Raw genomic sequence first — 26,487 nt, 5'->3', positions numbered from 1 at the left:
TTGAACATAATGGGGATATCTTTCCCTGTCAGCGCGAGGGAAAGATGGCAGTTGCAAAAACATGATTTCTGATTCACAGGCCCAGTTCAACTTCAGAGCCTGAGACTCAACCCGCTTCATGTCTTAGCACCATGGTTGACCGATTATTGACAATAAACAAAAAGATCTACTGAAAGCAAATATCTACAATGTGAAGTATTATTACAAATAAATAATGAAAGGATCAAATGAAGATTGAGATATGGCTGAGGGACTGACTACACCACTAAGGAGGATGGAGCCAACATGATTATGGTGGAGAACACAGACCAGAAAGAACATGCCAGATCTGTGTTCTTTGACGGTTCTTTGACGTGTCAGGAAATTTGTTGGTGGCATTTATCGAAATCAGTATAACCACAAACTTGAGTATCCTGTTCTCCTGAAATGCCACACACTTCAGGCAAGCAGGACCCGTTAACAGTCAACAGTCCATCGGATCGGTCTGCATGTCCTCCTCAGCTTTCCCAATTTCTCCTCTCATCTTATAGTGGCTCAGCCTACATTAACCCCCCCCCCACACTCCCCCATCCCAAGGCCATCCTCTTAACTCCCAATCCAGCAAAACCTTAATTTAAGGCTCCACCAGAAACCAGTCCCCCTGTTCTCTGTGCTCTCTCCTCCTCCCTTCCCTAGTTGAGGAAGCGTCGGCATCTCCGCATCCCACAGTTACAGTTGAGCTTGCTTCTTGCATCCTCGATGGGGAACTTGTAGTCGTAGGTGAGTTCCTCTCCACGGTAGATCTTCCTCAAGGCGAAGATGACAATGTGCTTCTGGCCCTCCACGTTGATGACGCGCGAGTAGCAGTTGGGCTCACACGAGTGGTTGATGAACCGGGCCGCGTTTCCATGCATAGTGGCGTCCACCACGTCAAAGTCATCTATGCGGAACATGTAGCAGCCGATACCCTGCGCAGGTAGAAGAGGAACAAGGCAAATATTAGTTAGGTTTTTGGACATTTTGAATTTTGTGAAAAATACTTGTATCTCCTCCTAGGAATTTTCACCAAACTTCCCGAAACTCGGTAGGCACAATGTCGAGACCAATGTCTACAAAGGTCTTAAAGGGATTTTTGATTTTCAGATGTGTTTGCTCATTACAGCCAATCGAAATCGCCGGTGAAGCCTCCAAATTGTCACATGCCATATGAAATGTCGTATCTCACCAATATTTTGACATCAATATCAAAACCATATTTGGCACACTCAAAGGGGACAGGCCCATGACCCCCGTCACCAAGTCCATGTTGAAACCTCGAACACTCCAGCGCCACCAACATGTCAAAGCTGGAATTGCATTTATGTTCAACCTTATGCCCGATTTTCTTAACTACGGTACCGTTGGATTCAAATGTGGCTATGGCATTTCACTTGTTGCCTTTGATGGACTTGTCGCGCTTGATGCTTGGCCCCCATATCGCTGCTTGCAGCTATATTTGGAACGTTGATTTCTTGTGATTGTGCTCCAAGTCTTAGTCTTTATAAGTCTCAATACCTATTCTTGCCATGTTAAAGTACAACGTAAGTTTGAATCCCACCTCGCATATTTTTTGACCGGTCTCGGTGAGATCTGGTCTAATTGTGAATGTTAAATCAACGGCTTCAAATAGCCGATATTTCAATTAGCACTTTTGAACCAGTTTTGCATGTCTTTTTAACGTTGATGATAAACTCTCTTTTCAATGGAAAAATGCTCACGGGGTATAGACACTACCACTGACCCTGTAACAATTTCACACACTCATACACATTCCAGCCATATACTAGGTTTTGTCCTAGTCTTGTTGAGTTAGGTGCAAAGAATTGGGAAAAGATTGGGTATTGCTAGGGAACTCTAATGTGCAATGAAAGAGTTCTCCGGTTCCACTGTAAAATTTCACCTTGCTGTCGTAGTACTTCTCCCGCTTGTCTGTGAGCACTGAGCGAATGACGTTGCCGGCGTACTCGATGATCATCTCCCCTGCATCAATATTCCTCTTGCAGAACAGACCTCGTCCATGAATAGCAGACCTGCAGCAGAGAGTTTTTGTAATGACCAAGTCGCATGACCAAATATATTCCCAAAAGTGCTATGACCAATTCTGCATGTCATCACCAAACTATGAACCAGTCATATAACAAACGTTACATCTGTCGGTACTGTGATGTGTCTCTAGTTTTGTTCTGACCTGTACACGCCCACAGCCTCCTTAGATGTCCTCTCCAGATGTCTGAAGCGCATGGCCATGGGCAGTTCCAGGCTGGTGGCACGCCTACAGGACAGAGCACAGGATCTCTTAGCCAAGCAACATCCAGATAATAAGATTTACAAAAAGCAGAGGCACAGATAAAGTACATGTTCACATAGATTAAACATGTGACTCCTTACTCTTCTGCCTACAGTACAGTACGTGCAGATGTGTTTACCAGCACATTTGTTGCCCGTTTACTTGCGTAACAAACAGTATGAACAAATGTGATCAAATATCATAATACAATAGAGTTTACAAAGGCTGTGAGAGGCTACCTCTCAGTTCCTGTGTATGCTGCCAAGCCTGCCGGCTAACTAGCAGTCATTACTGCCAGTTAGCACAATAACTTGGTACATTACATTTTAGGCACTAAAGGAGTTTTCATTAATTCCATTAGCAAGGTAATCTGAGAAAAAAAAGTGATCTCTTATTTCCGCAGTTGTACACACCGGCATTCCACCATATTATTGACAGCGCACCCCCACTTGGCACAAGTCAAGGGCATCAGACAGTTGACTTGCACAATGTAGTTTACATTTGTGGAAAGCTTAAAATCTTTCAAACTATGGATGAATCAAAAATGAAGTTTGTATTGTATCAGAATTTATGTGGAATTTATCATCCCACCCCTATTTTATGCTCATTTAATAATAAGCCACTGTGATTGTGTGTTCATTGTTAATTACTGTTAAAATACCAATACAATGCAGTAAATGAGGGGTAACATATGCTGCAAGTGCAGAACTGTTTCCTTTCTCACAGGGTTCTAGTACAACAAAGTAGTGGTCAGACCTGGTGGACTTGAGGGGAACCTCATCCTCCTCCTCATCGTAGGGCCCGATGTCAGGCAGCTGTCTGTGCTGAGAGGCCAGGAAGTTGAACATGTCAAAGGTGGACTTTCTGTTAAGAGAAACAGGATATGACAAATGGTTATTTACAGTGCAAAAAAAAAAACACCCAGATATCAGACGTCTGAAAGCAGACATGTGCGGGAGGTGGTGGTGGTGACTTCCACTGTGGTCGAAACCTCCCACAGATGGAAAACATTACGCCTGAAAAGTCTTTCTTTCTGCATTTCCTTTTCCTACTTTGCAAAATACATTGGAGAAGTTTCTCAGGTGACATTGAGAGGAAATTAGGAAATAGGAATCTTTCCGGATGATATAACCTCTTGTACAAAAGCAATAATACACTCGAAGCTGTGCAATATCATGAATATCGGAACAGCTGTGCTTGCTTCGGCACTCGAGCCGTTCCGATATTCGCGTGTTAGTGCTTAAATCAATATGTCTTCTTGACCATTCCTAGACAGGCCCCTCCCCTGCAGCTCTCCATTCCATGAGGACATGGTCCAACTGACCTGAGGTAGAGCTCGGAGCGGGCACAACCACTGGGGTTGACGGGCAAGTCCTCTTCCTGGGTGATCTGCTTGTGGAAGCGGAAGGTGTGGCGCTGGCATCGCTGGGCCCCCTGGAGCTGCTCCACCAGGAAGACCACGGCATCGTGGACGAGGCCCAGCATACGAGCCCCCGTCATTCCAGAGAAGGACAGCTGTCTGAGTTTGGCTATCGCTCTCGCCTCCTGCACTCCATCTATCACTGCCCTCCAGGCCACTGTGAGGAGCGGAGAGGGGGGATATCCAGAAAATTAGGGGAGATCATGGGGAGAGGCGCAACATGCTGCCCAGGACTGAATGCAATGGAGAGAGCTCATTGACGCCTTACTGTATGTCCCATAAGGGGTGAAGAGGAGTAAGTAACTAATTCATTGTACATTCTGACACTTTACATGCATTTATTTTATGTTCCCCTGTTTATTTTTTTTTGTACTATTTTGACCAGGTCTCCCTTGTAAAAGAGACCATTGATCTCAATGGGGCTAACCTGGTAAAATAATAATTAAATAAAAAAAAACTGCATCCCCTGAAGACCCTCACCCTCTATGCTGTCTGCTTCCACACTGAAACCATCATCACTGGTGATCTGGAAACGCAGGTGGGGCTGGTCCGGGCTCGGGGGGCACTCCTCCTCCTCGTCTGAAGGCGGCAGCTCCTCATCTGAGCACGAAACAGCACCTTACAGGAAGAACAGACAATGGGTATGCCATATTTTAACACCCCCAAGAGGAAGATTCTGCTATCACAAAAGTTTAAAATATCTTCATAGAACCATCGTTGCATAACGAGGATGTAATATTCCATTACAAATACCTGAGTATTTGCTCCAGTCAGTCAGGGCGTTCCGACCCACTGTGTCCCAGGTCTGGGGTTTACTTGGGTCAACCCCACCTCGAGATATGGAGAAACGGTCCCAGGGCACAGGCCTGTGAGAAAGACAGCAACAATAACTAAGACTGGACAAAGGCTGTGTACTTCTTCATCATATATTGGATAGTTTGGATAGTAGTTATGACATTAGGACCAAATATAGAGGTGGGCTACATCTCCAAGATACGTGTGATTAGCATTTTCCAGACTGGTGAGCCGTGTAAAAAAAAAAAAAAAAAAAAAAAGTAAAAGTAAAAAAACAAGAACTTAATTTTTGAGACTAGCATAGATGTGTTCATTAAAAATAACCTGACCGGTGCCGTGTTATCTTAACAGAATCAATGTGATGAGGGCCTTTACAGGAATTGAGTGACATACTGTACTAGGGACACTAATTATAACAACAAATGACATTTACAGTGGTTGGGAAGGAAAATTTATACAAAAAAACTGAAAACCACAGCCTGATTTCTAGTGCTGAGGTCTGTCATCTACTAGTGATCAGGGCCTGTATTCACAAAACAGCTTAAGGCTAAAAGTATAGCTCCTAACTTGCTGATTTAGGAAACGGGTCTAATTTTAGGACTCCTACATTTTTGTCCAAGTATTTCACTAAGTGTTTTAGGACTACACCCAGCTCCCAAGTCTGTGAAAAGTTAGGGGTAGTCAAGAGGACCAAATTACAAACATTCCAAACATGGCTGGTGCCTGCAATCTGCTTCATAATCGTGTCAACACTAAATTACATGATGCCATTGCACTGGCCCTACACTTCGCACTGGAGCACCTGGACAAGAAAAACACCTGTCAGGATGCTATTCATTGACTACAGTTCTGCCTTCAACACCGTACGCCCAATCAACCTGGTCCCGAACCTGAGAGGTGTAGGTCTGAGCAGCTCCTTATGCAACTGGAACCTGGACTTCCTCACAGACAGACCACAGGTGGAGAGGATAGGCAGCAACACCTCATCCACACTGAACATCAGCACGGGTGGCCCACGGCTGCTGCCTAAGCCCCAGGCTGTACTCACTGTACACCCACGACTGCTCAGCACCCCCACCAGCCCTCTACCTGGACAGTTAGCCCCACCCCGGACCAACATCTGATCATTTGACACTTTGAAAACCTTGCACCTTGTCTATACAATAGACAACGGACTCTGCACTATTGTACACTTTAACCAACACCTGACAACACTCTAGCACTGCCTACATCATGGACACAGACATAGTCATCCATGATCGGATGGGATAAGTAGATGAGAATGATACAGATAGAGGACATTGCCAGTCTGGGAACCTTTCAATGTCTAGCTGAGTACCTAGGATTGGAATGAGGAACTGATTAGTACTGATTAGATACTGTAAGGACAATCGATTAAAATAATTACAATGTACCTGTACCCGTACTTGTTAGACAAATTAACTTTGTATTCTATTCTATGACATCATCTATATCAACGAGGTCAACCCCGCCCTTTCTCTTAGCTTAAGAGTTCTCCCAATTCCTTAGAAAGTGTTGGTTTCAGCAGCTTTGTGAATAGGTTTTAAGAGGTACTCTTAGTAGTAAGATATAATGTTTTATGAATACGGGCCCACATCTATTACTTGAAAGTGGCCTACTTGTAAGTAGATGAGGTGCATGCAACCGAGGGGCATGTGATTTGGCTCACACTTGGCACACATGGGACATTTTACGGGATAAGATCAATCAAGTGTACCTCAAGTATTAGCAAACAGTAATTGACTCAACTGGAACCAAGTCATGTTCCATTTGAATAGCTCACCTTGAGCTCTCACAGTCGCTGAGGTACTCCTCCTTCAACTTATCCAGGTCCAACACTCCTTTTACCGTTGGGGCTTTGATGCGAACCCCCCCAGCTCTACTGGACACAGCAAAGCTGGCATTTTGAGGCTCATCCTGTACACTAGGGGGCTCTGGCTCTATGAAGTCAGTCTTTGACTTCTTTGTGGCGATCCGATCTGAGAGTGAAGACACCCTTTTCATGCGTACATGGCTGCGAGGGCGGGGTGTTGAAGACGGTGGCGAGGTTGGGAGCTCAGATTCAATGAGAAGACCTGGGGGAAGGACCAGTGAGGAAAGGCTCAGTATTCGAGGTCCACTGCGCTTGGGTGTGTAGTTGCTGGCCATTGCTTGGTTGATGATTGCTTGGGCACTTTCAACTGGGGTCATGGGAGGATCCACAGCCCGAACAGATGACAGCTCTGTGGCCTTGGCAGACTTGGATTTCTTGGAAGTGGACTGTTCCTTCTTCTTCCTAGGTTTCTTCCCACCAGGTACAGAACCATCTGCGGATGCTTTTGCGCTTTTCCTTGGTTTCTTGACCTTGGTTGGTAAACCAGCCCCATTGCTGTTGTGGGTGAGCAGGTGAGTGATGGTGGCTGGATTCTGAACTACAGGGGTTACCAGGCTAGGGACATTGGTGGGCATGGCTGCCCCTGGAGCTGGGGTGGTCATGTTACCAGCTGCTGCCAGTGTGGCTGACAGGGCATTGCTCTGGAGGAGGCTAGCTATCTGTGTGACACAGTTGTAGGACGGAGAGCTGGGAGTGGGCAGTTGGAAAGTGTTGCTCTCTGGGTTCTTCACAAAGATCTGACCAAGGCGGTTCACCAGCAAAACATGTGGTGTAGGGTCCACATTGGGACCCCCTACTTCCTTCACTGTCAGGATAGCATGGCCAGGGAGAGCCTGTGGGACCATGGGCTGTTGAGGCTCTAAAGCCGGCCTGGGGGTAGAGAAGTTGATGGATATGGTGTGTCCTGTAGAGGCTTCCTTCTGTAAAGATGCTGAGCTGTAGCCATTGATCATGACAGGGGCCGATGTGGGCTGGAGTGAAGAGAGCATGGGCTGACACAAGGTGGACAAGCCATCAGAGAGGGAGGATATGGAGGGAGAGGAGGTTACAATGGTGATCCCAGTTGAGCCGGTGGGCTGTAATTGAGTGGAGAACATGGGCACTGAAACAGGTCCATAAGATCCCACAGGGAGACTAGTGCTAGATGTTGCAGACAACATTGGATCAGATTGAGGGGCATTTAAGGGCATTTGCGCCATGCCTCCTACTGGAATGGGTTGAGTGATATCTGATAGTGTGGTACAAAAAGCCTCCATGGGCGGCAAGACCATGGAGCCTTGGGCGGGTATTAGCGGCTGTAGGGAGAGGCTAGTGAGAGGTGCCTGGTTGAAGCCAGACAAGGAGGACTGCACAGAGGGACTCATCTGCAAAGGATCAGCAGGCGCTTGACTAGGGTTAGGGAAGTCCGTGGAAATAAGAGACGAGGGCTGAAGGAGATCTAATAGTGTTCCCTGACTACTGTTCCCTGGGTCTGTCAATGAGGGGTCTGTTAGGTGGTTCATAAAGATAGCAGATCCATCAGTGGGCGATACGAAATGGCTGCTCTCTGATTCTAAGAAGGGATCTTCGGGAACTTGAGGCTGCTGGGTGTCCATGGGAGTGTCCTCCTGGACAGGGACTAACTCAGTAAAACACGCACTGGGGGAGGGAGGATCACACCTTTCAAGGACGAGAGGTGCCCCGGAGGCAAAGTCTAAACTGGCAGCCTGGAATAAATCCTCTGGGTAGGTGGCTACAGGCAACTTGGTGCTGTCAAAGTCAGTCAGAGCTCCCTGAAGGGGCACCGCAAGAACTGGCTCCAGTGGGCACATCTGTGTTTCTACAGGGGGGGCAGACTTCTGTGGTTCTAGTGGAGTTGTGGGATTGTACAGCTGTAGGGAAACTGAGCTCATGTCAGACCCATCTGGTTGGGTGGCATCAGTGGCTTGTGGATGTGTGGAGAAGGAAGCCGCAGCTCCACCTGAAGACTCTGACAGCTTGTCCAGGGATGAAGCATCAGAGACGGGACTCTTAGAGTTTGCACTCAGCCCATTGCTTGTTGTTTCTAATCCAGGCTGCACATCTATCATCTGGGCTATGTTCTGAGCTTGACTACCACTCTTCAGTCTCTTCGTCCCGTCAGTGGTGGTCATGCTGGCATCACTCTCTGTCCCATCATCTACACCATCCAACTGGGTGATGGGCCTGGAGGATGGGGAGGAAGAAGCCTGGGCTTTGTCCCTGGGGGCGGGACGAGAAACCACAGTACGGGAGAAGTCAAAATAGTGCTCCATGTCCTCATCCGAAGAACTGCTGCCCCAGTCTTCCCTGGCTGAGGAAGCAGACCGAGGCATGGACGCCACGTGCGTCTTCCTCTTGCGTACCTCTGGTGCCCTGCCCCAGAACTCCTCCTGGCTCCCATCGCCCTCCACCACTATCTGACCTCCACAGTTCATGGCCACTCCTTCATTAAGGAGTGTCTCCTCTATCTCCAGCTCTGTCTTCAGCTCAGAGCCCATGGCTGTATTGGAGTCTTCGTGGAAAGCAGGGTAGGGAAAGTCTCCTTTATGCTGGCCCACAGGGTCTCTGAGAGGAGAGGTACCATTTGCTGCAGAAGCATCCTCAGGTTCTGGAGAAGCCAGGAAGTTGTGAGGTACCTCCACTGAGTCTGTTTGGCTCAGGTCAAAGGCCAGTCGAGGTCGTGGGGAGTGCTGGAGGGTTGGGGAAAGGGACAAGCTGGAGGAAGGGAAGTTGCCCACACCATCTTGCCACGGGCTCTGGTGAAACAGTCCTGAGGTAGAGTGGCTCATCATATTCCCAGGGCATCGTACAGAGGAAGCACCACGACCTCCGACAGGGCGGGCTGATGGAGGGGGGAGCAGGGTGTCAGTAGCACCAAGAGGGAATAGCGGTGTGGTGGACAGGGACTTCCCAGCGCGGAGGGTGATTGGTCCTGTGGTTGGGCCCAGAGGAGGGGTGGAAACATGGCTGCGGGGGCCTGCGGTCTGGGAGTGGGGGCTGTGGCGACGGGGTCTGCGAGTTTCCTCCAAGTCACTTATGGTCAGGATGTGATGGGGTTTGGACTTGGCAGCTGAGGGGGATGCAAAAAACAAAATGAGACAACTGAACGGTCCCAAGACGGAATGAGATTTTAATTGACAGACATAATCAGGTAACTAAGGAGTATTGTTAATCTAAATTATTATCTAGATTACAAACAAAGCCGTCTGGTTGGACTTGGGACAGTTACCTGGAGAGGGTAAAGGCCGGAACATTCCTCCAGCTGGCCTCCTGGTCTGTGGATAGCTGGGGATCTTTGGCCTTGCCCCCTGGTCGTTTTTGGAGAGGGGGGCTGAGTTACTGGTTGTTGCCTCGAGTGGGAGATGAGATTGGGCCGGGTCAACTTCTTGGGCTTCAGATTCTGAGGAACAGACATTTCTCAGTCTCAAAGACACAACAAACATCAAATACCCTGATATGAAATCCCAGTGGTCATGACGGTATCGCAAAATGTTAGTAGCAGGGAAAAGCTGATGTAGCATTACACCAGAACACTCACCGGACTGGGAACAAGGGCTGTGGGCAAAGGTGTGATTATCTCCCTGATCAGGCATCTCTTCCACAGGTTTCTCAGGGACCGGCGGTCGGACCTCCCTGACCGTGCATGTGTATTTGCAGCGCCGCTGTGGGTTAACTGTGCTCCAATACCAACGTGAACACCTTTGGAGAGTGGGAGCAGGAGATGTAAAACAAGTACACAGAAAACTTTCCACTACTTGAGATGGCATATAGCTGCCATGTAATTTTGGGTGCTATGTATGATACTTACTGATAACCCACAGGGAACAGTTTTCCTTGGCCAGCAGACAGCTCTGTAAGTAAACCTAGCTTTTCAATCTGTAGAGAACCTGGAAACAGAAACAGAGGATTTAGGGGAAAAGCAATGACAATTTATGCGTAAGCTGTACCGAGGAATTAAGTTAGCTACTCAAGACTAACAAGGTAAGACACCAACCGATCATTAAGTTAATGGCATCTGGCTCAAGTCCAGTCAAGAACTTCCTGCGAAGACTGATCCCCTCAAAGTCCACATACATCCTGCGGTTGACCTCAAAGCCCTGACCAGTGATCATCTAGAGGGGCACACAACAACGCAGACATCCATGAGCACACATGAGGAAAAATTTAAATGAGAGCCCAACAATGTTCTCCATACAGTTCAATGGGGTGTACCTTGCCACTGATGAGGTTTCTGTGTTTGTTGCAATAGACCTTCTTGTCAGCCTGGAACACACAGTGGCGGGAGCGGGCACACATGAAGTGGTAGTTGCTCTGACAGGAGGTGAGACAGCACCCCACGGTTGCACCTGTCTGGTTACAGCGCTCACATCGCTGGGGGTGACACAAAACAGGCCGTTAGTCAAGGGCAGAGAGAAGAGATTCAATCAACAGCCAGATTGCATGGTTGACCAGCAACAATAGAAAAAGTAGCCATGGAATAGCTACTGACCATGAAGCGTCCCCTAGCGACAGCACTGTGCACATGCAGCAGAGAACCGTTGTCCTCCTCATACACCTCAGCTGACCACATGGAGCAGTTGACGTGGGCCCACTCATTCTGACCTAGGTACAGCAACCTGCCAGCCTCCTGAGGAACAGAGATAGGAGACGACATCAGACAAGTCTACTAGGTCACATGCTAGGTTCACAGTTTTTGAATGAACAGCCTTAAAACTGAATATGTATTGAGGAGGATTGGGCGTAATGAGATTTTGTGAAGGCTCAGTCTCAACAAATGATTAATTTGCAGAATAAAAAATTGTGAGAAACTTTCCGCAAGTGACCTTTCATAATTGAGCGCCATTTATAGTGCATCAATATTATTCCTACAACTTACATTGGGTTTGGCATCTCCATACTTTTGGCACAAGGAGCACTGTCTCTCATCGTCCTTGGACCAACCAGTGTCAAGGTCAGCCTTGGATAGCCGGCCCCTTTTCCCTTTGAATTTGAGCCTGAAGGCCTTGCTGGTCATGTATTGGCTCCTGCTGGCTGGGTCACTGGTCAGAGGGGTGGCTTCTTGCTTCACCTCCAAGGGGTGTATGTTGTCCCCCTGCAGGGTCCCTAAGGCAGCCCTGGAATTAAGCTTCTCCCTCTCACAACATCTAGCGTAGACATGCTCTTTGGTGGGGGGCTCAACTGCTTGGGGGAGCATCCCACTGGGAAGGGAAAATTAGAGGTAGAGAGAGATGGAGTGTTGAAGAAAAGAGAATGAAGAAGTGAAATAAAACTCTTGGCACAAACATACAAATTGCAAGAGCAAGCTAAACATTGAAAATATTGTCTTTAAGTACCCATCTATTTAGCCATCATGTGGACAGTACCAATTCAAATAGAACTGTAAAGAGGCGTTACACGTTGTATATCTTGCACATACAACAGGTCTTAACCAATCAAATTGTGAGGTCAGAACCATCAGCTGTATGAGAGGATGTGTTAATTACCATTGAGATGAGCAATAATCATGATAGCAGTGGGATGATTTTGAATATATAACTAAGGCTATTAATTGGTCAGGAGGCACCAGTCATTACGATAAATTTGAAAGAGAGGATTCCTCACTGTTGAGATCTAATCATACAAAAAAAAGGATAATTAATACCAATCAAATCAATTAAATATCTGTCCTAGTTGGTCTGAAGGTGGCATGCTGCTTGACTCATAATATTTTTTTTTAGCCTTGAATATATCTGTCATGCACTGATGGTACACTGGGTATTCCTCATGCACGGCCAAGAAACAAATGCCCCCAAGAACAGTCCAGTACCTGGACAGATGCTTTATGTACAGACAAAAAGCCAATGCACAAACACAACTGAGTGTGTGGTCATATTTAGTTTTTTTGTTTTTTCTGCAATGATTTTGCTGTGTGATGCAGCACCACATGAATGCAGTGAAAAACTGAACAAAAAAAACATATAGGCCAATACCAAAAGCTGGTGGGTTTCAAAATACAAATCATGAAATAATTTGTGAAACCCAGACCTCTCACAAGCTTTACACAAGCCCATGCTGACAGACCTGGGTTGAATTTGACTATATTGTGCCCTTGTAAAGAGGTGGTTACTTACATGGGCAGGTCTTTGGTGCGAGGGTCCCACACCTTAGGATCCTGGCTGTTGAACCAGTTAAACACCTCCTCCAGAAGCTGCAGGGAGAGATCAGAGTGGTGATATGATTGATTAGTCATTAACTAAAAATTCAAAAATGTAGGCCTCCCAAAACTACTAGTGTTGTCGCAGGTAGGGCATGTCAGATATATGGTGTCGACAGTGTCGTCATAGATGTGCGCAGTAAAGCGTTTATTAGCATAGATATCCATGTTTGTTTGTATCGGTGCATTTCTCTACACTGAGCTGAAATTAAACAAGTGCTTAACAATATTTATTTACAACACATAAAAACATTGGCCTACTTTAAAAAAAAGTTTCCTGCAGAAAATGCATGTGAATGCTGAACGGAGAAATCACAAAAGCATTGCTGAAAATGCATAGCCTAAATGAGAAAAATGTGAACTCACTTGAATGCAATTCCATTTAGTCCACAACACATAGCCTAGTTAATGTAAGCCTACATAGTTACTAACATCTGAAGACATACACTAAACTGTGGTGCCATTACTTATGTAGCTAGCTACAACAGAAAATATTTTCATTTCATCATCACTCCCAAACAGAAAATGTCAGTTAGCTGCAATGCTCATTTATGCCATGTTAAGCTCTATTGATGTATGCTAAAAATGTTAACAATCTAAAAGTCCACTATTTGCCCAGGTAGGGGAAACACTGTACCTGGAAACAACAGCTACTCAATTAGTGAACACAAATGTTTTTTTTTTGTTTTTTTTTTAATCAATCCATTGATTTAATTTGCCAGACAAAAGCAGTCAAGTGCAGAATACTAATTGAAATTACTTCAAATAGTATTTGCAACCTCGTCTTCTAATATAATATATTGCATGGCACTGCATCATGCTGCCTCATCATTGGCTCATCTGTACTTCAATATTCAAAATCGTGGCATAGCCCTTAACCCTCTCATATTCATTCATTCATTCAAAAGTTTATTTGGACAGGACAATGTGCACGTACATAAAATGTTCAAGAACATAAAATGTAGTAATGAATTATGTAGACTTGGGGAAGGTACTATCATACCAAATGTAGGCTACTATGACTTCTCATCACTACGCTGCTGTGTTACCTTTAAGTAGTAGGAGCGGGCCAGAGCAGTAGGCCTTTCCTGCTCTGGGAGCCCAGCCTCTTGTTCCAGCCTCCTTTGCACCACCTGGACCACATCCTCATGGAAGGATTTCTACAAGGACAAACAAGAAGAACTTGACTTTCTTATGGTAGAGTACAAAAGATAAAGAGCAACTTCAACACAAACTGTTATTCATTGTTTATATTAAAGCTTTTATTAATATGTTCCTCCATTCTTTGTTACACATTCACGGAATGTGATATGGATGATGGGCAACCCCGATATATATCAAGTCGCCTTCATATCAATAATGAATATGGGATGAGAGGTGTTGGAGACAGTCCTGCCATTGGGTGAGACGTTGTGTGGGCACTGACCAGGGTGGTGTAGAGGCCTCTGTCAAACTTCTTGCCCACGGCTCGGAGATCACAGGCTGGCTGGCCTTCAGCTCCGCTCTCAGGATCTACCAGAGTCTCACACTACAGAGTACAGGAGAGGGACATGACATGGTTTTATGTACAACACAGCTTTGACTAATCAGATCAATAGTAAAAGCATCCAGGTGACAGACAGATTTCAGTCGAACGGCGGGTTTTCGTTTCATGTTTTGTTGATTCTGCTTGCAAGCAGTTCATTCTCCCATATAGCCAGGGTTGAGTTTAGTGCCTAGAGTTTTTATGTAACATCCCAGCTTTCAAGCCACATTCAACCTGATGCCAAAAGCAAAGTCGATTTACAAGCACAGCTCTCAATGAATGCCACCCCATGTTAGATAAACGGTTGTGATTGGCCTGACCAATATCTGGTTGTGTGGAAATCAGTTTGAACAAGTGCATTACCAGAATGATCTGTGGAGTGAAACAGAATGTGATCTCACGTGATCAGGAAGGCATTGCCAGGCTACCTCCCTCTCCCCGCGCATAGTGAAATTCAACTGCAACTACATGTACATGACAGTAGCTTCCTGTAGAAGATGAACCTCTTGCAGTGTGCTCCTACCTGTGAGCAGGTGACCAGGTGCTGTGTGAGGGTGGAGGAGAGCAGGCAAGCGAGCACCTTCTCCACCCCCGCCCTGAGCTCTATATAGAGAAGCTCTCTCCAGGCGCTGGGCTGGGACAGGCTACACGGCCGGCATGAGTACACCACACTCTCAGGAAGGCTGGACAGGATCTCATACAGGTCATCTGGAAGGCAGAGAGGAGAGAAGATGGGACATAAATGTCAGAAGAACAGTGTAGAATTACATTGGCATTGTTCTCCAGCTAAAACATATTGTACTCTGTTAAACCAAGATTATTACAAAATTTGTACATCGTCAAATCCAATTCTCCAATCTCCAATTACTGAAGACAGCGATGACAAGTTATACTTTGGCTACAGTATAGCCAAAGTATAGCTAACAATAACCTTTCACTGCACATTATACCTGTATGATATGTATGTGACGAATAAATCCGACGTCGACTTTATAAGGCACTTTCATCATGTTTGATCATTGCATCTTCATTGTAGCCAAAAGAAAGTCAGGAGAAAAACCACTGTGCATGGTGATGGGAGATTCCCAACCAAACTTCTTACCTGTGAGGTCCTCACACTTCGCATGAACCCAGTGGTTACAAGAGCCACACTGCATCATCTGACTGTCATAGTCATTGTCCTCATAGCACTTAAAGCAGATTGGACAGTAGTTTCCTTGAGAGAGAAAATGGAGAGAACAAGAGTTCAGAATGGGCCTAATGATGTTCACCAGTATATCATCGGAACCAGCAGATAAAACCAAGGATATCATGGAGGGGCCACTCACCCTGGTCATGGAGCCTCGTGCAGTCTGGACAGAGTCCTTTATCGTGGTTCCACTCAGTGTCCCAACTCTTCCCTGGTGTCACCCCACAGCTTTTGCACCTGATGCATGTCATACACACCTTGAACAAACACAGGCAGAGAAGTATTAGCAATCAAAGAGAAAAACAAATGGTTGCTATGCTATAGAGCCATCAGTGGACTGTGCTTGCTGGTTAGACATACCCAGGCCTTCCTCCTCTTGTTGGGTTTGGGGTAGTTGGGTCCCAGACACGCAGGGTGATAACAGTTATGACACCTTTCACACTCCAACAGAGGCTGAGGGGGAGCGGAGACATTTATCATTCTGGCATCGCTGCTTTTTACAGAAGAGTTGAAATCTAAACTAGTTTCCCTGGCTACTATCATGAATACAAGTCCTCTGTGAGACAGACCTGACAGACAAAATGTTGACAATATGGGTGTCCAGAACATGAGTCTCATACCTTTGAAAGCTTGTTTTTCCTGCCACAAACATGGCAGAACTTGCAGCGGCGACAGCACCAGTTCTCCTTGTTCTCCTCGGAGGGGCGCTCTGCTGGCTCAAGGCAAAACCGGTGGAAGGGCTCACAGCACACTTGACAATACAGCATCTGCAAGGATATGAGTGGAATTTCACTGGATCCAATACACTTAAAACACATTGACAGTGTGACCACAACAACAACAAAAACATCTCCAGCTAATTATGGTTATCAACATGAACATGAACACACAAGGCGAGCAATTACCTCATGCTGCCCTTTGCTGGCGCACAGCAGGCAGACACAGGGGGGCATGAGGGGCACAGAGGTCAGGATAGTCAGGCCTCCCATCATCCACACATTCTCCGGGGTGCAGTCCTCCTGCAGGGAGAAACCACCAGTAGAGTAGTGGAGGATATAGGGAGGTATATGGGCTATGCACACATCTTTATCCACAAACAATCAGTACACACACTTCTTATCCACCACTGATGTAAAAACTGAACAATTTCACAATATTTGCTATATAGTATACACAGTTCTTCAGTCACCACTACACACCAAACTAAACTCATCCTATCTGACACTAATGACAAATACAGAGTTGCACTGGTGACATCTGGCAGCAATGTCAGATACTGAGATACTGTAGATAAGGCGTTCAGGACAACCATGTGAGGAAATCTGCAATCAAACGCTGACCTCCGGTGGACAAATGCTGATAAACAGAACTCTTTTAGAAAAATATCTCAGCTGAGGAAATCAAAAGATGTTGCTGTAGGCTAATACAAAATGATGTCAATCTGTGGGCTATACAATTATATACTATATAATAGTTACCATTAAATACATGGCTTATTACACCATACATTGCCCCCTCTTTCCCGAAACAGCATAAATCGCCCTCTTATATTTTAAGATTTGATATTCAGTTGTTTCAACACCACATTAAGTAACATTTTTTACAAATGAGTTATGTTTGACATCTCTCATTCCCAGGAATGTTTTATTTAATAAATGTAGGCTATTCATTCATTTTCCCACACCCCCTCCATGCTCCTCCGTGATGACAAGAATGGAGGAGCCTTGGCCTCCCGACACTTCCATGAACAGCTCCAACTACTTTGAGGCAAACTTTGTGCGGGTGGCACAAAAATTCCAAAATGCCTATTGACTTAGCCTTTGATGATAGCACCCGTGATTTGTCCTGACTAAATTAGAGCCCTAAGTGTAACAACATAGAATTGTGTTTCAATGAACCTATACAAAATGTGACAAGCCATCGAAAGAGTGGTAGCCTTACCTTGAAATCTACTCGGATCTTGTGCGAGGGTTCAGAAGGCTCTCTTTCCCTCTGGTCAAACCCATTGGCGAGGGCAGCCAGGACACTGGGTGGAGTCTGCTCCAAAGGATTCTGAACAATACACATGATGGCATCATTACAGAATCTGGCATACACACCATTCTCTGGGACAGTGGTTCCCAAACTGGGTGCCACAACGACAGGCCAGGGGTGCAGCTCACAATCTGTTAACTTTTCATACTATTTTGTCCATTGAATAAACCATGTAAAAAACACATTTAAAAAACGGTCATATCAGCTAAAAAACACATGTACCTTTAATCCTGTTAAAATGGCAGGAAATGTGAAGAGGGTACAGGGAATCGCTTTTGTTTCCTTTTTATTTAACCAGGAAAAAAAAAGTGTGGGGGGGGTCTGATTGAGATTTAAAATCTCTTTTACAAGAGGGTCCTGGCCAAGACAGGCAGCAGCAGTTACAGGATATAAACGTAAAATAAGACTAGAACAATTTAAAACAAATAAACAAGAGAGGACAGTTTACAGAATCATTCACCTCACTCAAAACATCTGCAGCCAGATGTGCTTGATTCCATATCTCAACAGAGAGAGGAAAGAGGAGGACAGATGTGGGAGAGGAAGAGAGGGAGTCGTCAGATCAGCAGCTCAATGTGAATACTCACCTTCTCAGTCTTACGCCGCCCTGGTGCGACACGATGTGACCCAGACCTTCGATGTCTCACGCCCTCGTCCGAAATGTCGCCCAAGAATCCATCCAGAGAGACAAAGTCTTAAGTGGGAAAGAAATCAGGGGAAAAAATTGTCAATTTTTTCCCCCTCTATTTTAGCCAGGTTTCTGACTGTGCATCAGCTCTTCCCTTTACCTTGACTGAATCGTGGGCCGAGGCCACCCCTCCTCCTGCCAGGGGAGGTGGAGTTACACACAGCTTTGACTTCCAAGTCTGAGTCATAATCCAGCAGGTCGAAGTATGAGCGCGGCTTCACACAGCGCTTTGGCTGCTTCCTCAGAGATGCGCTCTGGCTGTCGCCAAGGAGACCAGACAGGGACCCTTCCATTCCGTCCCCCTCCTCGTTGCTGGACTGAGCCCCGATGGCGGCCAACCGCCTGCGCTTGGAGGAACCTGGGGGGCAAGAGAGGTGCAGTTGTTAATTGGTTGTTCACGTGATTATGCTGATGGAGAAGATATACAGTTAATGATAATGTTCTACCTTTGACCAACTTTCCACTCAGACGGCGTGCTTTCCTCTCCTCAATTTGATCGCATCGTTTCATGCTTGGGCAAGAGAATAAGAATTTCCTTAAACACCAGCCTATATTATTCTGTCTGTGGTCTATGTGTAAAATTATTTCTATTTTTGAAACTGGACAAGACAATCAAGGAGTAAACTTACACACAACACTGCCGTTTGGTATTGGGACCACCAAACTTGGGTTTGTCGAGGCAGTTCATGCACCTGCCACAGTCATCCTCATGGTTACAGCCTTTGCACACACCACACCTCCGAGAGCGATACCCAAATGGTCCAAGGCCCTTCCGTTTGGCAAAACCAGGAGTCTTTCTGACCTTGGTGACCCTTTGTTCTGACAGTACAGGGCTGTCTCGCCCAGATGGTGACCCGACTCCTTTAATGACAACGAAGGCAGTACAGAGGTTACTCACACATCAATCACAACAGGTTATAAAAAAAATTATACACGGATACAGAAAAAATATTTTCTTGGCATCGTTGTCTAACATTGAATTAAATAAATTGTTAACATTGAATCTTGGCAAGCCATTTTGTTTATGCAATTGACAGAGTATTTGGATGTGATAATCAGCTTTCTTTAGTTCTACCTTGAGCTGCTGGAGAGGGTGATATTCCAGTTCTCTCATGCAGTGGTAGCGCACTGAGTCTAGGAATGTCATCAGGCACTACAGCCCGAGGTTGCCCTAGCACCACCGCTGCCGCACGGCACACATGCTTTATACGTGGCCCTCCCGCTCTGCGGAACTCCTGACAGAGAGGGGAGACATGCTGCTGCTGTAACACATTGAAAAACACACAACAAACAGACATCGATGACCAGAGTAGGTGAACAATCAAACATGAAATGCTGCAGAGACAGAATGAGAGGTCCACCATTGAGACACTGAAGCAGAAAGATGCAGATGAGAGAGTTTATGTTCCTCTACCTGTCCATGGGGTGGGTCGTTCTTGTCTGGGCCTGCAAGCTCAAGCTCTTCTTTCTGTTTCCTCCTGTGTCTCTTTACTGTCGGATCTCTGGACCCAGTGCCAGCAGGACCTGGTAATAGCTATGGGAAACACAGGACAGGATGTTAACAGGTTGAAACATAACTCCTCTTCTGCAGACATGTGTAAGCCTTTATGTTGGTAAAAACACCAGATGCTAGTCTTAATATATAAACCAAGAAAAAAATGCATGGCCATGTTTTGATTTGTGATTTCATTACGTAATTGTTTTCCTACATAGTAATGTAATTTAGCTTGACATTACCCTAGACGATTTGCGTTGTTTCTGCTGGTCGATCTTGATAAGTTGACATTTCGCTTTCTTGAGGAGATTGAACATTCTCTTATTGGCACGTGTGAGGCGTACTCTCTCTGAGGCTCCTTTATCTTCAGACACAAGGTCACTCTCAGCAGTCCTGCAGAGTTCCTGCTCCGACTCCAGCATCTCAGCTTCTGAGAAGTGAAAGACAGAAATGTCAGCTCAGGACGTAGGAAACATACATTAACTTGCCACTTTATTAGGTACCCCTTAAAGCCAATAGCCTGCTCCACAAACAGCCAATCATGTGCATACAATTCAATATATAAAGCATGTAGACATGGTGAAGATTTAATTGTTGTTCAACCAAACATTAGAATGGACAAGAGTAAAAAAAACATCCAGGCTGTTCTGTGGGCGAAAACACCTTATTATTGAGAGAGATCAGAGGAGAATGACCAGACTTGTTCAAACTAACAGAAAGACCATAAATGATTGAACAGTGGTATGCAGATGTCTGAACACAACGCGTTGAAGCTTGAAGCTGTTCTGGAGGCAAACGGGGGTCCTACCCAGTACTAGATAGGTGTACCTAATAAAGTGGCCACTGAGTGTACAGTGAATATTGACTTTATCACTGATGGTACTAATGAATACACTTTGCTTACCTGTTTTTATCTTTTCATCCCTCGTCAAGTCCTCCTGTTCTCCATATTGAAATGTTAAGAACTTTGAATTTAATGTTCTGACGCATACAGACAATTTTCGCACAACTCCAGGGGAATCAAGGTCCTCCATCTTGAGCTTGGATTTGCCCTTCTCTGTGTTTGTGTTCCGTTGCCTAAGACTAATGCTTTTAACTTCATCATCCAGACCTTCAGCTATATCAACAGAAGATTCAAAGGTATTGCAGACACCATCAACTTTCTTTCTTCTCCCTCTGGGAAGCCCTGGGTGTAACTTTTTCAGTTTCTTGTAAATCTTGAGGTGAGTCGTTTCCTTATTGAATTTATAGGGACGTTTCTTTTTCTGACCACTCTGGCGATCAGTTGCTGGGTCAGAGGCTACTTGGAATTCTTTGGATAACAGTATATTTTCATACTCATTCTCTAGAGTTTTGTCCAGTGTATATACCTCTTCACCAGACTCTCCTGGCACATGCCACTTGAAACTGGGATTCCGCAAAAGTGACTTTCTCTTTCCAGATTGCTTTTCTAAGCTGTCAGACACTTCAGTGGTTTCCTCAAGTTCCTGTGTTGAAAACAAATCAAGATCTAACTGGGCCTCAGTCAGGAAGTCTTCTTCGTCAACGGGAAGATCGGGAGTTAGCTCGTTCCCTGTGGCATCATCTCGTCTTCTTCCTGGCCGTGGGTGCAAGCCAAATGGGTGACCTTTCTTAGGAGAGTTTCGTCGAGGCAATACAGACATGCCAGCATCATCCATAAACCTCTGTGGAGTCTTGATCACCCGTGAGGACCGGGCACTGACAACAGGCATGATGAAGTGTTTAATGTTTTTAAGGAACTTCGATTTCCCAGGGTGGGCATCAAGGACATCAGGCTGTTGTTCATCAATTGCAGTGTCTTCTGCTTCCTCCTTCAAAACGTGATGGGCAAGCTCCATTTCTACTGGTTTAGCTATGGCTTTACTTGCCCTCTGCCTCAGCCTTTTGGACCCAATGAATTGAAGGCTTGACGAGGAAACTTGCTTCCTTTTATACTTTGTTTTAAGAATGCCAATCAGTTTTGAGTTAGGAGCAGGTGTGGAAACAGTAACTGGAGTGGGGACATCATGAATTTCTTCAACACTCTCAGAAACCTCAATTGGCAAATGGGCCTGATCACTCTTTCTTTCCTTTGGTCTCTGCCTCTGTGGTTGCCTTTGTCCAATTAAGCTTTTCCGCCTCTTTTTGCCGTGTTTGATTGGTCTTCTGGGAAGATGTGTTATTGTCTGTTCACTTACAGGGTGCTCCAACACATGTCCAATCTCTCTTTGCTGGGTGTCAGATTCAACTTTAACCACTGGTTGACTGTCAGCGGAGGTCAATGGTCCAGATGGTGCAGACTCAGTGTTAGGTGTTTCAGTGGGTTCAGGTAAAACTGACGCCTTTCTCCTTTGAACTGATTTCTTTCTCACTGAAAGGCTAGTTCGTCTCCTTCTAGGTTTGGAGGCCACAGGCAATGGGGAAACCTCTTGTTTCGGCCATTCTGCTTCATGGGCAAGCACTTTTGAAGGATCTTCAGCAGGCACCTGTGAATGATCTTCAGCAGGCACCTGTGAAAGATCTTCAGCAGGCACCTGTGAATGATCTTCAGGTGGCATCTGTGAAAGATCTTCAGCAGGCATCTGTGAAAGATCTTCAGCAGGCATCTGTGAAAGATCTTCAGGAGACTGTTGTGAAGAATCGTCAGTAGCCACCAGTGAATGATCTTCAGGAGCCACTTGTGAAGAATCGTCAGTAGCCACCTGATCTTCAGTAGCCACTTGTGAGGAATCATCAGTAGCCACCTGATCTTCAGTAGCCACCTGTGAGGAATCTTCAACAGGAATCTGTGAAGGATTTTCAGAATTTGGACTAGATTTCATCTTTCGTTTATGAGTCCATGGTTTATGACTTCCGCGCTTCTTTCGTGGTGTGGCAAGGTTTGATTTTGTCCTCCTTGCTTTGGAGCTTGCCATGATGGCTTGTGTGTCCAGAGAGGTCAATTTCTCCCCAAGAATTTGACTTAATTCTTTTGTGATTTCTTCTTTCTCATCGGGCACAGGACTAGCTTTCTGAATCAAGAATGATGGCTTTGAGCTTTTATGTTTACCAGGTGAAGAGACCTTTTTAATCTGAAGTGGTGGCACAACCTTAGTGATGACATCACCAGAATCTGTTTGCGTAGCCTCCTGTGGATGTGATTGAGATATTTGTTCCACCTCCACCTGAAGAGAAGACTTGTCCTCAAGTGAAAATTTGTCCTCATTCTTGTTTTTGGAAGACTTTGCATCACTATGTGTGTGGTCTATCTTTCCAGGGGTAGCATTTTTAGTGGCTTCTTTCTTTTCCTTGTCCTCTGGGCACTTAATGACACTGGGGTCAGATAGAGGGGCTTTCACCACTTCAGAGGTGTTCCCCTGGCCCTCTGTTACTTTTACAGTATTTCCAGATTCCTGCACTTTAGTGCTTTTTCCCTTCACTAAAGTAAGCGTCCACACAAACTTGCTCCGTTTCTTCCGAGAGGAGCGCTTTTTCGCAGACAGAGAATCATTCAATTTCGGGTTTGCGACTCGTGTCAGTTTCAAACCTGGGATTCTCATGTCTTGATCATTTTTAAAAGGCAGGACAACATTGGATTCAACATCTGGCTTAACCTCTGTCACATTCAGATCTTCATGCACCCTCTTGCCTTGTTTGCATTTTTCCTTTATGGGTGTTGGTTTGGCCTCCTGTATTCTTGAAACCTCAAGCAATGACTCCGCTAGACTTACTTTGTTACTACTCTGTTTATTGGGTTCTGTTGCAGGGTCTCCATCTGTTTCCAAGAGTGGATTAGTAGTCCTTTTTCTCCGTCTTATCACCAGTTTGTTGACTTCAGTGCTTCCTTCTGGGATACTTTCTTTCTGCTTGGATTTCTTTACACTTGTTTTTGGCTCTGAATTTCCACTTTCCAGTGCAATGTCATTTCTGCGTGCTGATTTTCTACCCTCTGTTTTTTGGTCAATGACCTCAACTTTGGCTGTATTTTGAACACTGGGTTCTGCCATCTTGGACGCAGATCTCCCACGTCTCCTTGCTGGTGTGGCTCCCCCTCCTTCATCTTCAGTGCCATTCAGATGTTGTCCATCATCAGCTTGCATTTCTGTCTTTAATTTGACATTGGCAGTAGATTTCTGGCATCCTTGGACATCCTTCTCTTTTGACTGAAATTGGAATCCCTTGATTTTCAGTTTTGCAACCTTTTCTTTTTTCACTGTCTTTTTGGCCACCAACTTAATAGTAATCCTTGGAGTCGTTGAGGATGCCCCATTTTTTGTAGAACGTTTCACCTTGGTTGCATTTGAATCCTTCCTGCCATCCTTGGCGGGTTCTGCATCAAGAGGAGATAGTGGGTTGTTGGTCTCCAGGGAAGATTTTACATCTTGTTCTGGACCTGTATCACCTTTCTCCTCTGAGGGAGGTGCAAGAGGTCGCTTCTCCCGAGATTGTTTTGATTTTGCAATAACAGGATCACCTATGAAGGGAAATATAATAGTACAATAAAAAATATATATATATAATAATAGCACACATGCACTGATAAATTGAAATTGTGAGTAGGGTTGCACAATTCTGGGAATATTCACAAACTTCCTTGATTTTCCAACAGGAGTGTATGGAAATTAACAGGAATAAACTGGACATTTATGGGAATTAATCATAATAAATTCTGTTTTCCGTTTATTCCCATTAATTCCCATAAATTTCCATGGAAAGTTTGCGAATATTCCCGGAATGTTGCAACTCTAAATGAGAGTAAGGTAGCACATTAAATATATTAATAATGCACATAGAGTAAGGTAGCACATTAAATATATTAATAATGCACATAGCTCATTGACCAACTTTTACTACTGATTAAAATGTAATAAAGCAATTACATGAGGGAGTGTCACATGAAAGGAATATGTGACGCAGATCAAAACTTACTTTTGTGTCTTGACCGTAGAGGGCCCGTGTAGCCCATTTCCAAAGAATCAAATCCTTTGAAATCCTCCCCCTGAAAGACAAAAACAGGTTATGAGTTCAGGCAACACAGATTGTCAACTAATGGAAAATTGTGCCTATAGTTTGAATTTTGCAAAGGTTACATTTATTGGATTAAGAACTCTAACACGTATACTATTGCACATTGGAAACCGTGGATCTGCCTGGTCATTTGTCTAGAGATTATGGAAAACTAAAATAGGAAGACTACAAAATGCAGGGTGTAATAATTAATCAGTCAGTTCAGTCTGAGAAGAAAGTTGCTCAAAGGCAATACCAAACATAATAGTCTAATGTATGTGTGATGTTTTATATATACACAATGGCACACACATTGTATATATAAAACATTGCACATAGAATACACTCTGCACATGCACTGTATACTCTCACCACACTCCATTCTGTGTATATTGTATATTCTGTATTTGCACTGGCCTATCTCTGCACCATCCTGTCCTGCATCCTGTCTAATGTTGTCTCATCAGTGTATGCACCATCGACCTAAACAAATTCCTAGCATGTGTAAACTACCATGGCAATACACTGATCTGAATATGAAGAGCAGTGACCCCGAGTCTCAATGGTCATTACTAGTCATTAGCGCCAATCATCAAGCATCAACAAACATCTTTCACAAACTCTCATCATCCCGTTGAACCAATTAAAATGATTTTGGTCAAACTACTAGGAAACAAAAAAATAAACACTGCTGTAGCCAGGTTCCTAGGTCACCAAGTACACAGCTAGCAAGGTAGTTGCAGCCACGGTGGGAACTGTGGCGATGAGGAGGAACACTGGTGCTGCACATCTGCTGCCTGCCTAGTGCCTACCGCCTCCCAGAATGGGACTGCGCCAAAAAAGCAACCGCAGTTCAATAATCAAGCTTGCGTATTTTTGCATTAACACCGACCTCACAAGCAGTAGTTAACTTAGCACCTAGCCAACAGTGAGTTACCACACGGATGTTAGTTAGTTGACTGATAACTAACGTTAAGCAACACAGACCCATCCCCCCCAACTTTAGCTAGCTAGGTACTAGCCTATCAAGACTAGTAGTACACAGACCCCTCCCCCCAACTTTAGCTAGGTAACGTTAGCCTAGCAAACTAGTAGTAGCTATTCAATTTACTTAAACAGCTGACATGTTTCATCTATCAGTGAACTGTATCAAGTTAGTTAGCTAACGTTAAGTGTCTGCTAGCATATCAAATCCCACTTAACACATAGTGGCCAGAGCAAGACAGATGTTGCAGAAAACGCGTTGCCAGAGCGCAAGCACAGTTGTAACGATAGCATTAGCTAGCTAGTTGTTAGCTTGCCTTCCCCTTCTTTGTTAGCTAGCTTGCTAGCTAGCTAGGTTTATAGGGATCGGGTAAGACTATTCCCTGGAGATAAAAATCACTTTCAATGTTAACAATTTTGTTTAAGAGGGAAACGTCCTCATAATTATAGTAATCTGGATGTAACGTATGGATTTCAAAACTCGATCTAACGTTACATGCAACTAAGAAAGCCGTACCTTTTAGAAAATAAAAGTATAAACTGAAAACGTGACAAGACATTTTGCATGTGTAGCTAATGCTGTGTAACATGTACATGTCCCCTTCCAGCAACTAGACGTATCCTGACCTCCCTGGAGCAATGTTGACAGTTCTTCCGATCGTAGCTAGCTAGCTAACTTAGCCATCCTAGCTAACGTGAGCAGGTCTAACGTTGCAAGCCACCTAATGTTAACGTTACACTCTTGCACACCAACGGATCGCATAAAGGGTTATGAGAATGTAAGAAAACAAAAAGTAAAAAAAATATACTAACTCCGGGAGAGATTTGGGATCTCACCTCTTCACTCCCACTCGAGCTGTATCCAGCCTGACCAAGGCTCTTGTGGTTCGCCTGTATCCCGAGTAAGCGCAAGTGAGACTGGTCCTCGTTTAACGCCAGGACCAGGCTAGTGGGCCGTGGGCCTCCGGTGGTCGCATCA

The 26,487-nt window shown here is 45.0% G+C and overlaps 1 protein-coding gene across 1 annotated transcript; it reads right to left on the bottom strand.

Moving 5' to 3' along the window:
- Positions 1-595: 595 nt before the first annotated feature.
- kmt2bb (lysine (K)-specific methyltransferase 2Bb) lies at positions 596-22,096 on the bottom strand (the record flags this gene model as incomplete). The annotated part of the gene is made up of 33 exons (XM_084442035.1): positions 596-947; positions 1,919-2,048; positions 2,207-2,290; positions 3,062-3,169; positions 3,630-3,882; positions 4,206-4,343; positions 4,479-4,591; positions 6,325-9,484; positions 9,644-9,814; positions 9,953-10,113; positions 10,223-10,301; positions 10,409-10,526; positions 10,627-10,785; positions 10,904-11,041; positions 11,291-11,612; positions 12,525-12,601; positions 13,657-13,767; positions 14,034-14,135; positions 14,656-14,840; positions 15,235-15,348; positions 15,461-15,578; positions 15,682-15,774; positions 15,942-16,088; positions 16,227-16,340; positions 17,263-17,373; positions 17,943-18,049; positions 18,144-18,401; positions 18,490-18,554; positions 18,673-18,904; positions 19,119-19,278; positions 19,458-19,577; positions 19,781-19,968; positions 20,443-22,096. 33 exons carry the CDS (start codon positions 22,094-22,096, stop codon positions 672-674), a joined length of 9,366 nt encoding a protein of 3,121 aa, XP_084298161.1. The 3' UTR covers positions 596-671.
- Between the last annotated feature and the right edge of the window lie 4,391 nt (positions 22,097-26,487).

This window comes from Borostomias antarcticus, assembly GCF_949987555.1.
Source record: "Borostomias antarcticus genome assembly, chromosome: 8".
NCBI lineage: Eukaryota > Metazoa > Chordata > Actinopteri > Stomiiformes > Stomiidae > Borostomias > Borostomias antarcticus.
This window is presented reverse-complemented; position numbering and strand designations above follow the sequence as displayed.